This window comes from Vulpes vulpes, chromosome 3 (genome assembly GCF_048418805.1).
Source record: "Vulpes vulpes isolate BD-2025 chromosome 3, VulVul3, whole genome shotgun sequence".
Lineage (NCBI taxonomy): Eukaryota > Metazoa > Chordata > Mammalia > Carnivora > Canidae > Vulpes > Vulpes vulpes.
The window spans coordinates 59,154,516-59,173,186 of NC_132782.1; the positions used below are offsets into that span (position 1 = coordinate 59,154,516).

The 18,671-nt window shown below is 33.7% G+C and overlaps 1 protein-coding gene across 6 annotated transcripts in view; it reads right to left on the reverse strand.

Annotated features, from left to right (window-relative positions):
- Positions 1-2,448: 2,448 nt before the first annotated feature.
- Positions 2,449-18,671, reverse strand: part of FXR1 (FMR1 autosomal homolog 1) — a 64,755-nt gene continuing 48,532 nt past the window's right edge. The window contains exons 11-18 of one of the 6 annotated variants that reach the window (XM_026007222.2): positions 16,941-17,027; positions 15,508-15,565; positions 15,358-15,420; positions 10,414-10,617; positions 8,477-8,677; positions 7,712-7,792; positions 4,256-4,347; positions 2,449-3,514 (exon numbers count right to left, since the gene is read on the reverse strand). In XM_026007222.2, coding sequence (XP_025863007.1) covers positions 3,344-3,514; positions 4,256-4,347; positions 7,712-7,792; positions 8,477-8,677; positions 10,414-10,617; positions 15,358-15,420; positions 15,508-15,565; positions 16,941-17,027 — 957 coding nt within the window. In that variant the 3' untranslated portion in view covers positions 2,449-3,343. Of the gene's footprint in view, positions 3,515-4,255; positions 4,348-7,711; positions 7,793-8,476; positions 8,678-10,413; positions 10,618-15,357; positions 15,566-16,940; positions 17,028-18,671 lie in introns of all 6 variants that reach the window. The other 5 variants (XM_072752598.1, XM_026007219.2, XM_072752599.1 and 2 more) reach the window with 5 other exon arrangements.

The following is an 18,671-nucleotide window of genomic DNA, read 5'->3' on the forward strand; positions in this document are numbered from 1 at the left end:
CTCAGTAGACCAAGTTTATTGTAGACATAACCTAGGAAAAAACTAACTAGGTTGGTTTCAAACTCAAAAAAGTAGAAATCTGTGTGAAGACAAATGGTACTATTTCCCAACCTAATTGCAACATTCAGTTAATATACCAACTCCGTAGTGACCTTTCTCAAGTTACTCATTAGACTCACAGCAAATACAAAAATACCTGTGACTTAGCATAAAGGTAATGGATCAAAACTACAGAAGAATGGCTGCCATGGAGAACCGGAACACAAAAAAATGCCAGCTACTTTTGCCTCTTCCTTACTAGCTTAGTGTATGTCCTTAGGTTATTTTACTTGCCTACATGTACCTCTGTGTGTGGGTTTTTGGTTTTTTGTTTTGTTTTTTTGCAAAATCATTTAAAGCAATCTCCCATAACCTGGTTCTAAGGAATGCCTGTAAGGTTTTCATGAACTCATCAGTTTGATGTGCTGCTTCTCTTAACCTACAACTACTTAAAATCTCATCTACCCCTATTATAATTTTACCAACAGTAACTGAGCTATCAACAAAGACCCCTTTTTACACCATTTTGCAAAAGTTTTAGGCCCAATGAAGTCTTTAAAAAGGTTATGCCAGGGAGTGCCTGGCTGGCTCAGTCAGGAGAGCAGGTGACTCAATCTAAGTTTAAGTCCCATGTTGGGGATTGACATTACTTAAAAATAAAATCTCTAAAAAGATGATGCCAAACCCAAGAATACTAGGTTTCCCAAGTCTCCACCTGTGGTTTCATGTAAGTATACTGAAACAATGTAAGGACTACATAAGACCTTTATACATATAAATTTGAGTGTCTTCTAGCAGGTCCTAACTTACCAGTAAGTTTTCCCATAGCAACATCTAACTGGTGTAGTAGCCAAAAAAGATGCACTCCTCTCAAAATAAATCGGAACATATTACTTCTGTTGGGGAGTAGTAGGCTTTTCACTTCTTGATCAGAGTATATGGTATTTACCCCCCCAAAAAAGCCTATCTTGGGAGTGCCTGGGTGACTCAGTCGGTTAAGCATCCAATCAATTTTGGCTCAGGGAAGCATCTCAAGATTATGAAATCAAGCCCCAGGCATCAGTCTGTGCTAGGCGTGTGGAGCCTGCTTAAGATTCTCTCTCCCATTCTCTCTCTGCCCCTCCTTTCCCTCTACTTGGAGGACTGGGGGAGGCCTATATGGTTCTGCAGTACACAAGACAATAGGTTGTTATTAAATAATAAAATCTTGGTTCTGATTTCCTAGAATATGGTTATTCTAAAGAACTGCTTGCACTATTCTAAGATGGTTTTATATTACTTTCTCAATAAAATATGGAAGAAGGAACTTAATGTATCTATTCCATATGAAAGAAAATGAGAACTCATTTTTTCTTTTTACCATATTTACCAATTTGGGTATTAATGAAAATTCTCATACCTTATAATTAATCTGTAACCCTGTTACTGAAAAGAACAAGAGTTTTACTTCTAACCTTTGATGGTTAAAAAAGATGTGTGTGGGGTAAGTTTTTAAAAATGAGAGTATGAAATTATTTGGTACCATTATTTTAAAAATGCAAGGATTATGCTATTCATACCACATCTTAACTTATAGTTACCAGGGTTTTTTAGGAAAATGCATTTAATACCATCACATCTTAACTTCGGTGATAATAAATTTGAGGTGTAGGGTTATATGTACACTCACCTGGCAAATAATACATTTTTAGCAATACTTTGAATTGTCTTTGTTATTATAAATTAACTAAAATCACTTAAAAGTTTTATGCACATAACAAATTAAGACAAATTATGCACATAAAAAACACTTTTCAACACCAAGGGTTGTCTTTCTTGCTCATCTGCCTATGCGTTATTATTGGGGGGACCCCTCCAGTAAACCCACTTTGGTATGACCTCACAATTATCTGCGTAATTACTCTATCATTGTTACTCTGAACACACTTTATGTGAAGTCTTTATCTTCTAAAATTAAGTCATGTGGCTAAAATAAATACAAAAAAACCTACAATCGTTAGTATGACAGCCTTCAAAATTATTTCCTTATAGAATCAAAAACCAAGTTAATGGTCTATTTCTTATTTTAAAATTGCTTACCATTCTTTACAAAAATAAACCAAAGCAAAATTCTGGATTTTACCCCATAGCCTTCCCAAAAGTTGCCTTTGTAAGATTATAAAGACTTGCCTAATAAATATATGATCAATTCCCTAAGCCAATCTACCCCAAAAGACTAAATTTTAAGTGCTAAGATTTCAGAGGATTCATAACAAAATGATTAACTGACCAATTAATATTTTAGTACTATTTATGAGCAAGTATAAATGCTTTTGAAAAAGCAATCAAGATGACTATTCTAGGCCTATTACTAGCTCCAGCTACTTTGCTACAATTGTTATAAAAATTAGAAAGTTAAAAATCAGCAAATGGAAGATCAAAGTTTATTTACTACCTGCATACAAAAACATATTGCACATCAAACAACCAAAATCAAAAAAAAAGGGGGGGGGGGGGAGAAAAAGGAAAAAAAAAGAAAAAGGAAAAAGGAAAAGATACTCTACTGAAGACTAACATGTACTTTTATACAGAATAAACCTCCTGGAAATTGATCTTTTCAGTAGTTCAGGTTATGTCTGAAATGGACAGGACTAATTCAGCTTAGTGTTTTAACTAAAGCTATGTTTGATTTTTAAATACTGTACACTTTAATAAATAAACCAAACAAAGCCTCAATGTAGAACAGTCACTGCCAATATCACCCAGTGTCCCTGCAGATGAGAGTTTAACAAATGAATTCCAGTGGTCTGCAGATTTTCCCCTACATACAGCATTTAAAAAAACACATTAAAACAGACCAGTTTCCAGACTAAACTAATGGAGAAATTACAATTCAGTGCAAAATATTTTAGACTGCATTTCATTCTAGTTTTCCTCAGGTGAAGAAGTGGTTGCATATTATTAAAAATGTAACAAAAGCAGCTAATGCTTTCATAAAGATATTAGGGATCCCACCCCACCCACCTCCCCCCATCTCTGCCATATTTTGAAAACAAAATAACATTTCCTATAGCCAGCAACTTTTTTTTAATGTTACATATACTATTCTCAAGGCACATCTGATGATATATTTTATAACACAGTAGGTGTCAAAGTATGTTTAACATATGATTTCTTCAGGATCCCTCCCCTTTCTGAATTCCAAATGGAGGAACTGAAAGTGCGATGTAAAGACTGGCGATCCATATTCTATCTTTGGCAAGCTTGTACAAGCACTATTGTAAAATGTAATGTAAAAGAACTGTAAACTAGGAACTTCTTCAGTTTATGAAACACCATTCAGGACTGCTGCTTCTTGAGTGTTTTCTTCTTTTAAGGTATTAATCTTTTCTTCTCCTGGAGTACGCTGTAGCTTAGAAATTTCATCGCCAGAAGCACTAGTTGGGCCATTTATTGCCTTTTCTGAAGGACCATGCTCTTCAATCACATCTTTTGCCTGCCAAAGGGAGACAACTTTTTCAACTTCTTTATAAATGAAATCTACAGCTGAGGAGGAAAACAGCTATATAAACATTAATTAGCTAATAAATCATTTTAGTTTCATAACCACATTGGATCAAAGAATTAAAATGTTCTTAAATTTTCAAAGCATATACCAATGTACTCCACTTTTTTCATCTCTACCTTTAGTTCCTAGCAGTACTAAATCAAAGGAAGAATCTGTACTTGTTTACTGAAAACTCGAACCTAATTTAAACCACTGGAGAACTCATCATGTAAAAGACACAAAGTTAACACCCTAATAAGCACATAAACACCTATTTTACTCACCTTTTTTTTTTCTGAAATTCACATTTACATTTCAAATCCCTTAAAGCATTTAAAGAATTGAAACTTAAAAGGTCTATATCCATCAATGAGAAGAGGTATATAGCCTATTGCTCCCCCAAAATTAAGCCAACAGTCTCTATGCCCAATATGCTTGGGTAGACTGAATTTTACAAATGCTATTTGGAATTCTAAATGAAAAGTATTCCAGGCTCAAGCATGCATATCTTCAGTTACCTGGGGCCAAGAACAAAACAAGAGTAGTCTTTAAAATATTATTTGTCTAGTTGGGGAACAAGTGATCGATCATACAGTAAGTTAAGTAAAAATAAAGCTAAACCATACCAAAAAAAACAAAACAAAAAACAAAACAAAAAACAACAAAACCTACAGGTTAAATTCTCCTTACCATTTCTTTCTTGTTTTTAGCCAAAGTTTCCCTTGGGAGGTTTCTTTGTCTGCTCTGAGACTCAGCTCTAGAAATATAATCTGCAACTGTGACTGTTGAAGATGAGAAAAAAATTACAGGTGTTGAAAAAATATTTCTAAAGTTTATTTATGGATAAAGAGTAATTTTACTTTTAAAATAAACTGATGGTGGGTAACCCAATTTCGAAATTTTAAGCGGGGTACCACCTCCAACCAAAAACAAAACTTAAAAAATGTGCCTGTGATTTAATGGTGACAAGAGAAAATTCCAAGCTGGAGATCCAAGGAAGCCCAGATTAAATCTGCTTTCACAAGAATCCAGCCATTTCTTCTGGTTGACTCTACAGTTGTGGGATATAAAGTTTGATATAGAAATCCACAACCAAGAATAGGAAATGCAGCATTCTAAGCCCAGTGTTTGCAACTCTCAGTGGGAAAAAAATGGGGCATATTTGGTGCAATCATGGTGTGCTATATATATATTTAAATTTGAAAAGTTCATCAAAGATATAAAAGACTTAAATATTAGTCGGGTTAAAAAAAAAAGCACAAGATATCCAAATGTGGTATTTTTTGGTTCCTTTTTCACATTTCACGCTAGAAACCATTCTGAGTGATCTAAAATAAAAAACTACAAGCAAACTAAAACCACCCTAAAAATGTGAACAATGATCCTGGTGGGAAAAGGGCCACCATTAATTCTGTAATCACCTCTTCCCCACTTCACAATCTTTCAAGAGACTGACTGAATGAAGCGTATGTGTGTTTGCAAGGGAAGTGGATGGCAACACTGATAGAAGACTACACCCTTGGGCCAACCCAAGTGCAACAAATGATCTCTGTTCTACAGGTACTCTGGCCTTTACACCTCAATCCTTTCTCTTTATGACTTACAACTTAGAATTTACTGATTTGGAGAAGTAGCAAAATAGTCGCTCTCTTTCAAGGAATTATTTTCTCCCAGAAACTGGTGAGGAAAATCTCTGATTATATGAAATATGGTATATTTTAATTTATAGGAGAGGAAGTTAATGTAAAGAATGAAAACTCAAGAAAATTTTAAAGTATTTATTAAAAGTCACTAGGGGAGAAGTGGCCCATCAAGTTCAAATTATATGAAAATAAATCATTTTGATAAAGAAGCTGGATAGTATTTACAATTCATTTTTTGTGAACATGGATTACCATAAAACTTTTATTAAGATCCAAGAATTTTCTGAAACTATTAAGTGAATCTTAATCTCAAAGAAACCACTGAATTCAGAATATAAACAATTTATAAGAAACAGCACTAAAGATGTTTCCTGTCTAATAAAACTGCCTCTTCCAAATTTTAAGAAACCTGGTGTGCTCATTTTTGGAGCTTTTAAAAAAAATCATTTAAATCCACTCTCAATTTATAAATACAATTAATAATAGTTTCCAAATTTGAGAAGAGGCATACTATCATATCCATTTCATTATGATGTCTACATACATGGTGGCAAAACCATTAGATCTGATTCTAGTTTGGGGAGCACCTTAATGAATTCATCCTGTTTCCATAGTTCCACCCTCAGTGACACCTGAACAACCCAGCTACTTGCACAAACATATTGCTAAATTTGAATTCGTCATCCACTTCTTCCACTATCTACACACACAGAACAAAAAACAAACCCTGCTGACTCAAAGCCTGTCTACAGCCAATCCTTAAAAGACTAGCCATTTAAAAGGACAATAAAGATTAATAAATATTTAGTATCTAGGAAAAAATATAGGGATTTGTGCAGCATAATTTGGACTGCAGAATTTCTTTCTAAGGGTCCCAGGTAAATCAACTGGACAAAAGTGCAGAGTCCCATTCCAAGTATACTAAGGAATATTCATTCACTTCTTAATTTATACTAAAGACGAAAAGAAATTTTGAGCAAACGAGAACAAAATGATTGTGTGTATAAGGGAATGTTGATATTTTTAGATGAGGCAACTTTTCTAGAAGTACTGCGAGGGGCAAGAAGAAAATGATGTGCCTGTTCCACTAATGCTACCTTAAGGGGCTTTTAAAAGTTGGGGGGAGGGGAGAAGGCAGGACAAGAATTTCTAAACAGGAAAAGCAGCAATTCCAAAGAACAGTAAAATAGGAATAAATGCAGTATGGAACACAAATCATCAAATCACTGGACACCCCAAATTACTCAGGTTTCACTTAATATCATGCAGAAATGTCTCTACCTCTTCAACACCACTATGTCTTTTATGTCCAATGACTTGGTAATAAACCACCGTTCACAGAGTTAACAAATTATGTTATCTACCCTATGTTAACACCCCACAATGATAGCGTGAATTTTCTTATGTACAAAGTATTATAGAAATTGCATTCACTGCCATGACAACTTTAAACAATGTAAATATGATCTCTCGATCTAAAGAATATTTCTTTCTAACACTACAAAGAAAGTGAAAAGAAAGGAAAACAAACACTTTCTGGAAACCTTCTATTTTGGACAATATTTAATTCCTTTTAAATTTACAACTATCTTTAAAACATGAACTTTTCTTCAAGAGTGGGAACACCTTTAACCAGTTTTCCCAAATGTCTCTACCACCACTAAACTTAAAATATTAAAGATACTTGAGTTTACATTCTTTATTTGGGGAAAACACACCCAAGAATTTGCTTTGGAAAGAATGCAGAAATTGATTAGTTTAAAAGGGGTTTATTTTTGGTGCACACAATTTCTTGTGAATATACACGTGATTCTCTGTATACAGGAAATGGAATTATGTTCAAAATAATATAGACACAGCAAACAAGTTTCTTTGAAGTTACTAAAAATTATGACTACTTAAACATTCTAAAACTAATAAATAAGTACTATTAATTTGAATAGTTAGTAGGTGTAAGGGAAAAGGCATCACACTACAAAAAACAAACAAAACATAACATGCATTCCTCTTATTAGAAAAAGACACTTTCAAGTTTTTTTCTCATTTATACTTTTTTTTAAAACTGTGGGTATTAAAATTCCCACAAAAATGAGGTGCTGAATCCAAATATAGTAAGCAGCACCATGCAAAAGTTGCCCAGTTTTGCCAATCGACCTCAATCACAATCTACAACATAGTCCCTGGGGTGGCAGGCCCAAACTCAAGTATAAAGAATCTGCCAAGTGGACAAAATAATGGTTTTCTCAACAGTATTTCCATGGAAAAAAATTAAGACACAACATTAGTTCAATTAGACAGGTTACTAAACATTTACGGAGTGAAGGAAGAATGCATTTTCTTAAGAGTAGTAGTCTTATTAGTTGAGTAAACAATTTATGCAATGCACATCTTTGAATGTATATGCACACATGTGTACATGTAAGTATAATATATTTAGAAAGCAGACACATGACATTTTTTCATGCTGGTGACCTGGTGTTGTCCACAGGTCCACTCAAGTTACCTGGCTGTCTATCTTCTGCCTGACCCCTGAAACGACGCCTGCGGCTACGATTGCGTCGCTGGGGTTTTTTTTCACTATCATCTGTAATTGCAAAGTTTACCATGAACTATACTGACAAAAACAAAAACAAAACAAAAAAATTTCTTTCCTTCAAAGATTTAAGAAAGGGTAAGAGAATCTTTTAATTAAGCAGGGAAGATAAAACAACATACATTACTGACAGGAAAATAATTTTGTAGTTTTAAGCATTTCAAATAGATTAAAAATGGAATCATCATCATCTGGAAATTAAGAGGGTTTTAACTCTTAATTGAACAAACTCCATAACTTAATTATCATCATTCAGGAATAAAGTCTTCCTTTCCAATACAATTTAGGTTTTTAAGCAAAGTTAACATTTTAGCCCTTTGGAAGTTAATGACTACTCAATATACATACCTTCACTAGTGTCGTTTACATAAATTTTAAAGAGGCAGCTGAAAGCCCAATTTTGGTTTAGGAACAATAAACTGCCTTGCAGTTTGACTATCTGTATTGATTTAATGACATCAAAGGGCACTTTAAATAAACACTTCCGGTTGCAAATAAGTTGGATATACGAATCTGAGAACTAGACACCTCAGACAGACTATCTACCTTGTTTGAAGTAAACACTAAGAAAAAATCAATATGCGAATTGCATTACGTTGGGAATTTTTTTTTTGAAAAAAGCATCATACATTAATATTATACAATAATGTATCTTTTCCCTAAGTGCTTACATACCTAGCCCATTTTCATTAACTGAAGCTGTATCAGATTCAGTCATCCCATCCATCAGAACAGCATCTTCATCAGTCCTTCGTCTACGAGACCGCCTACGACGGTTAGTACTGTGATGAGATTCGCTGGCATCAGTGTCTGCAGTCTGATCAGATTCTGTATTATCAAGTAAGCTGTATGGATTGCTGTCTGGATCTTTGAGCACTATATGCATGTCAGAGGCAAGAAATAGTCGTTTAAGAGAGCTGCAGTCATTAGTAATGTTTTGATCTATATTGAACTATATCTATTAATGATAAAGAAACTTCAATTCTATCCCCTATATTCTGTATTCAAATGTTTTCTGTATCACTATTTTTCCTGGAAAACAAACATGAAGAACTCCAAATGGCAATGAAAAATTAAAGATGAGCTTATACCCTCAGTTTCCTACCATTTGACTTCTTTTGAAAATTTATTAGAAAATAGTATATTGTTACATGCTATTTTTGACACTCACAATTTTAGCTAATCCTGCCCAGAGGCTAGAGAAATGAAAATGAAGAGAAATAAATATTCAATTTTGCCCCCTTTATGGAGTTCAAGGTGTTGGCTGCTTCTCTGTACTAATAATGGATTATTCCCAGATAACTCTCAACACCTGCACTCCATGGCATTACAGAAATGTTACTGAACTGAAGCAATCAAAACAAGTCTACACAAAAAAGCAAACTAAAAAAAACTTCAAATTCTAATTGGTTATAGGAAAATACAGAAATGAATGTTGACTAGTACTCCCATCTCCAGAAAGAGAAGGCAGGGTAAGGTGGGGTGAGGGTGGGAAAGGGAAAGTTTTAAGATATAATTTATAAGAAAAAAAAATACCCATCTTACCTATGTGCATTTATTGCCTCCACCAAATTATAGGAGAAATTCACCTAATCACGATTTTTCCTTTCTAAGTTTCCTTTGGTAACAGCTAGCAAGCTAGCATCTTTGCAAAAGACACTAAGTTTATCCATTAATCATAAGCACTAGGTTAAAGTACATTTATTGTGCAATTCAGCATACTACAACTTTATAAACCTTGGTAATAGTGAGCATTGTAGTAAAATATAAAAAAAAAGTATTTCCCTAAATATCTATAAACTAACCTTAGGGCTCAAAGAATATCACTGGTACTAGAGTACCTTTTAAAAAGCCCTAAAATTTTATGATTTGTTCCAGATTTTTATAGGTTGTGAGCACGTGTGGTATACATTTAATTATATATATGTTCTATAACATTTAAAATACTATATAAACTTTCAAGTGGTATACAATAAAGATATGTAAAGGTCATATTCTGATATAATCTGGTCACATATGGCTGACAATTCTTTCCCCAGCCCATTATGCTAAACAAAAACATTCTGGCAACTTCTACAAAAAGACATGAGTAAGAAGTTGCTTATGCACCTCAGTTCTCAGTCTTTACAGCTCAATTTCACAAAAAATTTAAAAAATTTTAATTTCACAAACTTTGTTCCCAAAATAGTACATAGTACAGCAAAAAGTCTTCCCAGTTAATTTTCAATGTTAAGTATATAAAGTTATTTAGATCTCTCTGTGCATTAAAATTTTCTGGGTCTGTCTAGCAAAAAGAAATAACTAACCCAAATATTCTGGAGAAAAATATACAATCTAATTAATTATATAAGCCCTCCCCCCAAGAAACTAGAGAGAAATCTTTGACCATCAAAACAGAGTCAGCCAACCAAAATTTCTCTGACCTAAATATTCTAGCTAAACTTTCACTGAGAAACACCCTAGAGGGTTTCTCCTTATCTTGCCATATGCTCCACTACTTTCCTCATGGAAAAGACACTTCCCAAAACAGGTGGCCTTGGGAAATGGATTGACTTGTATAAAGTTACACTGTTTACAAAGTAAGGATGCTGACATAGTATATAAAAGACTACCAGAACTGATGGAGGATTTGCCACCACGTGGTCCACCACGACCGCGACCCCCTGAAACACTTCTCCCTCTTCCTCCTGGGCGTCTCCTGCTGTCACGCTGATGTCGGCTCTCTCGATCATCTTCTCCTGCCAATGACCAATCACTCAGCTCATCTTTACGCTCAGATTCTGTTTCAGAGGGGTTAGACAGCTCAGAGTTTGTACCTTGGGAAAGAGAACATAAGCCAATTAGATTCCTATTTTTTTTAAAGGTGAAAAAAAGGAGTGAAATTTTCCAAAATTATTTCCTACAAACCATTATTTAATAATCCTAATTGGCTGATTAAAAGAAAGCTAAAAAAAATTTTAATCAATTTGAAATTTACTAAGTAATAATCACACACTAATATTACACTAGTAATACAGGATCTACTAGTGGGAGATTAAAAATTGGTCCAGATGTATGAAATAGAGCCAATATAATATTAAAGACAACACAAAACATTAATATCCAAATGCAGTTAAAATGGGGAAATAATCAAAAAACTTTGCCCTTTTGGTTTTAAAAACAAATTACTATAATAAAAATAACTGCTACCCAATATTTAAAAACAAATTCAATCATATTTAGAAAAAGGAGTAGTCTTATTATGTAAGTGTACTCTCTTCCATTATTTCAGTGATTTCCAGGGAGCATTTTTTCCCCGTATTTTAGCATTTCTGAAATCAGTTTCTTGTAATTGATGGTCTCTCATAAATTAGAAGTGTATTTCTAGTGGCTATACAAAAACTAATTGTTTTATGAACAATAGTGGCTTAAATTAGAATACACTATTTGAAATCACAGAACAAATTTTAAGAATATTGCTGAGAAGACAACTTTACCTTGACAAGAAGAATTTGTGACTAACGGTTTACAAGACCATTCTTAAGTTTCCAATGACCTATTTTAATATTGACCTTTTAAAAATTTAAACACTGCAAATATTCTAAAACAGTTTGTAATATTATTACTATTATATCACAATTAAAGTGTCAGATTTAGATGACTCAATCACTATAATACTCCCACTTCTCTTCTTTAATTCTGGAATGCCACTTCTACCTCCCCTCTCCTTTTTATCATGTATCCAAACTTATCTCCTCCAGAGGCCTGTTCAATTTCTAGTTTTAGATCAGTTTACTGAAAACAGACCTCTTCTCTCCTTTTATTTCCTTAAAGCAATATGTATCTATCATGCAATGTTGTCATGTGTTGTTTTCCATTTTTTGCCCTTTGGATTTACGTCCCACATGGTCTGTATTCAAATGGTAGAGCTCTTTTTCCTATCACTAAATATCCCCCAGACATCTAACAATATGCTTAACAATTCTCTCTTGATAAATAAATGCTGCATGATTTTGAAGGTCTCTTGCTTATCTATTCCCAAATAAAAGTGATTCCATGATAAACTACAAGTTCCTTACATTAAACTCTAGTCATCTGATGATGAAAGTAAAACATAAGAACTCTTCAGATGCACAAAAGGAGTATTAAGGTACCCAGAATAAAATTTAAGTTTAACAAATGATAGAGCCTAACAACTTCCTATCTCCTTTACAGATAATTCTTTTTTCCTTCACATGACCTTAAATATGGATGTAACCATTCAATTATGTAAGAATGGTTTAATTAGTTGGAACTAATTTTAGAAAAAATATAGCAAGTTTCTAGTATTCATTAGGATTGAGAGTCTTGGGACTGCATCTCCCAAATATTTATTTCTCCAAATGACAAAAAAATTCACTAAATAATGTCATGGTTTGTTAGAATAAGGGCAATTTATCATTTCAGGAGTAGTGAAAACATCTTTTGGAATGTATAAGAATTTTTTAATTTAATGACAAGCCTATACACTGCCTAAAAACACGGCCAAAATCTGAAGTACCTCATTTTTCAAATTTTTACAAAAGTCCATGTTGAATTTTCTCTAGAAATATAGTGGATTATTTAACTCAGTGTCACAAGCAAGGAAATTATTCTAAATTTTAACCTTAATCTAGTATTGTAAATGGTTAAAAGGGGGTGGTCCAAAACATAAATAGATCTCCACAGATAAGATGGTAAAGTCAAAAACAAAAAAAAGGGGGCTAATGAATTGGCTAGTGCTCTTGATTTATTCATATTAAATAAAGTACTTTTAAATGTTTCTGGGATGGTAAAAGGGACTTTACAGATGTGATAAGGTTAAGAATATTGAGGTGGGGAGATTATCATGGATTATCCTGGTGAGCCAAAACTAATCATATGGAATCTCAGCTGCAGAGAACCAAAGAGACAGGAGAACTCTGCAGTCACTGGCTTTACAAGACAGAGGAAGATGGTGTCATATGCAAAGGAACTCCCAGAAGCTGGAAATGTTACAGGATCAGATCCTATTCTAGAGCTTCAAGAAAGGACACACAGCCTTGCTGACACTTAATTTTAGCCCAATGAGACTCATGTTTGACCTAGAGAACTGAAAGATAATAAATCTTAAGCTTTTATAAACTTTTTTTTTCTTTAATTTATTTATGATAGTCACACAGAGAGAGAGAGAGAGAGAGAGAGAGAGGCAGAGACACAGGCAGAGGGAGAAGCAGGCTCCATGCACCGGGAGCCCGACGTGGGACTCGATCCCGGGTCCCCAGGATCGCACCCTGGGCCAAAGGCAGGCGCTAAACTGCTGCGCCACCCAGGGATCCCAAATCTTAAGCTTTTAAGTTTGAAATTTGTTAAAGCATCGGGCAGCGCTGGTGGCTCAGCGGTTTAGCACTGCCTTTGGCCCAGGGTGTAATCCTGGAGACCTGGGATTGAGTCCCTGCAAGGAGCCTGCTTCTCCCTCTGCCTCTGTCTCTCGTGAATAAATAAATAAAATCTTAAAAAAAAAAAGAGAGAGAAGAAGAAGAAGAAATTTGTTAAAGCATCAAAAGAAAACACTGCTGAAATCACTGCAACCACTCTAATTTTGCAAAATATCAAGTGCATTAATCCAAAAAAAATTTTAATAGCTCTAAAAATTATTCATGAAACTAACTCAATTTTTAGGGACTCCAACAAATAAAACCTGTTTTTAACAGGATTCTGAATCACATTTTCCCCTCTAAAACTTCTAAAATCACTTATGAAGATGCTTCACATCCTTTTGAGTGTTCATGTATGCTAAACTTAATTTAATAGCTAAAGTACATTTTATCAACTTCAATAAGCTTTCCACTCATTTTAAGACAGTTTGTGTGCCATTAAAGAAAATGTTGCCAATTAGCTTTAAAATCTCATCCATTCCAAGGACATACCAACTTCAGAGACATTATGAGGAAATATTTCTTATACAACTTATCACCTAAATATCCTGATATTAAGTAGAGAACATCTATAACCAAATTCAAATGGTTTTTCTCTCAAGCTCACTTAAATTCAATAGCTATTTCAAAAAATGCAATTCTACCACCAATCTGCAAAGTTTCAGAGGTAAGAGTGCCATCTACTGAACAACTTGCATAACTTACTTCAATCCAGATGATATGCCTCTACTAACCTTTACTAACCTTTACTAACTCGTAAAAACCTTTACTAACTCGTAAAAAACCTTTACTAACTCGTAAAAATTTTATCTACTGTCAACAAAAGCATTTTGCAAGAGACTGGTCCCATCAGTAAAGCTGACTTTCCATAGAGGCTTAGAAAAGTCTTCAATGAATTCATTATCCTATCATCCAAAAAGCCAAATCTGATTATCTGTACTAGTAATTTGCATCTCTAGAATCATTCAGTATTTCTCTTTAATTACGGGTTAACTGTCTTTTTTATTAAATGTATTTTCAGGAATACAGTTAATACTTCGCAATTTTCTGCCCTTCAAATGCTTTACTAAAATTTTTCAAGTTTCAATACAGAGTTAACTTTAAATAAAAACTACAAAACTACCAAGAAATAAGAACATGGAAATATATGAAAGAAAAGGGATAATTAACCTTTCAGCTGTACAATAAATGAAAGGGCAAATTTAATATAATTCTGGCATCATTAGATGATCCTTCAAACATGAAATCTGGATGTGCAATCTGCATACTCTAAGCTTTTATGTTTATCCATTTTCCCTAAAATGTCTTCAATTTTGGAAAAAGCTTAGGAATTATTTCTCTAAAGCAGTTAGAATAAGCATTGAGGAGTGGAGAAAAGAAAAGGAAAAAGAAAGGGAAGAAAATGAGGTAAGACAAAAGTCAGGTCACTGCTAAGATCCAAGTCCAAATGTAGAAAAATGGAACAACTCCAAAGCTGAAGAAGAATAAGTGAAAATTTAGGATTAGAAAATTGTTGACCACCACCATCCACTAGCCCCTTCCTATATGGGTTACAGCCCCATCCTCACACTGAAATACATTTGGGAAAAATATATACTCATTTATAAAATGTTAATTTGGTTCTGGATTTTTAAAAAGCCCTCCTAGTGAAATGTTATTTCATAAAACAATTCCAAATGTAAAATTATTTATATTCAAAATTGCCAAGTGAGTCAACACAGTACATTTTATAAAGGTAGTACAGATGTGCTATACACAACCTTAGCACACTGACTAGGATATTTTTCATTTTTATTTTCCATGGAGGGTAGGCAAAAGAGAATTCCTAGAGGGACCATCACTAGGTTTTCTTATGTATACATTTTTGTATATAAATATGTATATATAAGCTCCATCTATATTTATTCTAAATATTTAGAATATGATCATAAACTGCCAATGTAACAAAAACATGTCTGATCTAATTACACAGCTGCTTGAACAATATACACCTTTTACTATATGCCTTCACTACCATGCACATAGCTCAAACCCAGCTCCTGCCCCCAAAGCCAAGGGAGAAAAACGAACTAAATAATATTTTAGCAATAATTTTTGAAGATCCTAAACTAGAACGACTAACAAAAAAAATTGGTTTTTTACCATAACCGGAGGTGTAATTAGGGCCCCGACGACCTCTGCCTCTTCCACTATAAGACCTAGAACCTTGTACAGAAGAGACGGTACTTTCATCAGTGGCATATCCTTTTTCTTTTTCAGGCCCTCTGGTGGAAGAAGGTCTGAAACCCATACCAATCTGTCGTAGCTGTTCATCAATCTGTAGGCGTTCCATTCTTAGCTGTTCTACTTCCTATAAGCAAAACAAAAAAGGGTAAATATTCTATGTTGCACCATTCTTACCTTCTTTAAAGCCTACAGATAAAGCTATATTTTCTCTATCAATGAAAGAAGCTGTGATTTTGGCCAATTATTTGGTAAAATACAAATGGGTGCCTAGTAAATACAATTCACAAGGTCACTGCTGACTCAATTCACTAAACATTTACTAAATACCTTAGCAAGCTCCAAGTATACTAAGTGCCACAAGCATACAATAGAGAAAAAGACAAGGACTTTCCACCTTTACGGCTATGTTTAACAGACAGCATTGAAATAAACTATTCGTTGGTGCTTATGGGGCAGAATAAATGTTTCTTATGCTAGAGCAGTATTCACAGTGTGAGTTTAGTTCCTAGCACTAAATATGAATGAATGAATGAACAAATGGTGATAGACCTAATAATGACACAGTATTACCAGATTCAGCCCCTCAAGAAGTTAAAACTTTGCTGAGATACAAGTACCATGTATGAGAGGGACTATTAACCTACTTTTCCATCAAAATGTTGACATCTAAGTTGTGGCCTAGGAGACTTGGTCATTCAGAAATTGAGGTCATTACAGAATGTGAAGGTAAGGTGACCAGACAAAGCTCCTGGCTAAAAGGTAGCAGAACACTGGAAGATAAAGCATGAGCTTTAAAATGCCAGACCGAATGGAGATTTTAAACATGAGTTTAAAAGAAAAAAAAATGACATCATAAGGTGTGCTTTCAAAATATTAACATAGCAGCAATGATATGAGTGACTAACAAAGTAAAACCTACCAGAGATAGAGCTGTTAGGGTATTACAAAACTTGGTAATAATAGATAAAGTAGAAAATGACAATTCCAACTTTTAATACATTATAGGCCATTTCTTTTTTTAAATCTTTGCTCTTTATCAACTCAAATAAATTATGTTAGAAACAATGGTTAAGAATTATCAAATGATGTCTGTGAGATAGACACATCTGATTCAAATACCAGTTACCAAGAAAGCCTATCTTATTCCCTGTCCTCTACCCTATTTGCATGTAAAACGACGACATAAAAACAAAGTGATTTCAGTACAACACATGTATACATATAATGTGATGACAGTCAAATTACAGCAACACAAGCGTGACCCTTTAACAGAAAGGAAAGAATATAAAACTTCAGAGAAAAAGAGGAACAATGTGCATAAGAGGCCATTCATTTTATTATGGCAACAGACCTTTTAACTTCTCATGTAGGAAAACAGGGTAAATTTGAAGCGGAATTAACAAAAAATATTTAATGACTTGAAATTTAATACAAATACAAAACTGATTTAATTTTAACATGTGAAGCAACAGTGATACAAATGTGAACAGTATACAAACCTTTAGGTAAGCAATATGATATTCTAAAAGAACTTGCACATTTCCAATGCTTTCTTTAGTGCCAACGAATACAAATGGAACCATACCCTGTAAGAAAACGAAACATCCTCAGTATTTTGTATTTTAACAAAGTTCCAGCTTAAATCTGACATACCAATATATAATACAGAAAACTTTCCTAAAATAGTGATTTACATGTACTAAAATACAAGATTTACAAATAAACTAAGAATAAAATCAATATAATTTCAAATACTGAGGTTTTCAAGAACTCATTGTATTTGCCCCACAACTTAAGTATGCTAAAAATTTAAATTGCTTTTAAAATATCAGTTTATATCAGATTTTCTAATTTCTAATTCAATCTTTCTCCACATATAAATTACCTTTTAAAGAAATTTTCCTTCAAACTGGTATAAATTTACAGACTTAGACTGCCCTGGTAGTTATGGCTTTAAAAAGATAAAGCACACTAGAGCTAGGCTATCCCTAATGTGTGCTCACATAACAAAACTGTCAATGTCAGTACACTGGAAGGAGTGCCTCCTGACCATTTACAGAAGTGTCACATACAGAGTACAAACATTTACAAACAAATATACTTCCAGCTTTCTAATGGCTAAGGAAAATGAGTAAAAACCTAAATAAACTCTCCTAATCAATTTCAGGGTCTCTCACTTGATTCTACAGGTGAGTTCCTAACAGCTATTTAAACAGACTGGCTTAAGAGGGCATGAAAAAAAGGACTATAAGTTTAGGAAGTAAGAAGTCTTGACCCTATCCTCAGGAATTCATGGGCAGATAAGAAAGAATGTCAAATGAATGAAAGATGGAGGAGGGGTTAAAAAAAAGATCTATTATATTTTAAGCACATACCATGTTTCTAATAGTGTATTATTATCCTATATCTATATCTTATTTAATATTAAAGAGTAACTTTTAAAAATACTCCACTTAAAAAAATTCTCCAGTTTAACCGTTGACAAAACAATTTGCCCGGTCATACCATTAGCAAGTGGGCCAGCCAATTTCATACCCAGTTACCTAATCCCAACAAACCACTTGTTACTTGCCAGAATCTCTACAATGAAAAAGGATCAAGTCCCTATTCTAAAGGCATTCGCAATTTACAGAAAAGATACTAAACATTCCTGCAATAATCTTACTGTATAGTATTAGTGGTATCAATGAAAAACATAGAAATATTAAGTAGAATGTGGATTATGCCACTCCCAGAAGTGGAAATTTAGGGGAATTCCCAAAATATTAAAGTAAATGTTAAAAACAAATAGAATTTTGCCACCAAGTAGGTAAAGAAGTCATTCCAGATGATCTGCGAGGAATAAGAGAAATACAATGCCTTGAACCTGAATTTGAGATGCTAACACCAACAGTTACCACCAAAGAAAAGGACAAGTGGGGACACAACCTTAAAGACACACTTTAAAAAAAAAAAAAAAAAGACACACTTTACAAAATATTTTAATCGCTGCTATAAAGCCATAATAAAAGATTTCAGGAAAAAATTATTACTGAATATACAAATGCGTTTCTAACAGTTATTTCAGTGAAATTCCCAGATTTTTAAAAAATGCCAATACCTGATTACTTAATATTTAATAGATTACACTGACACTACCAACTAGCACTTGGGAAAAATAAAGCAGGATCCCTGGTTCCTCATACCTTATACCCTGCCCCCGCCAAAAAATATATATATATCACACTGAG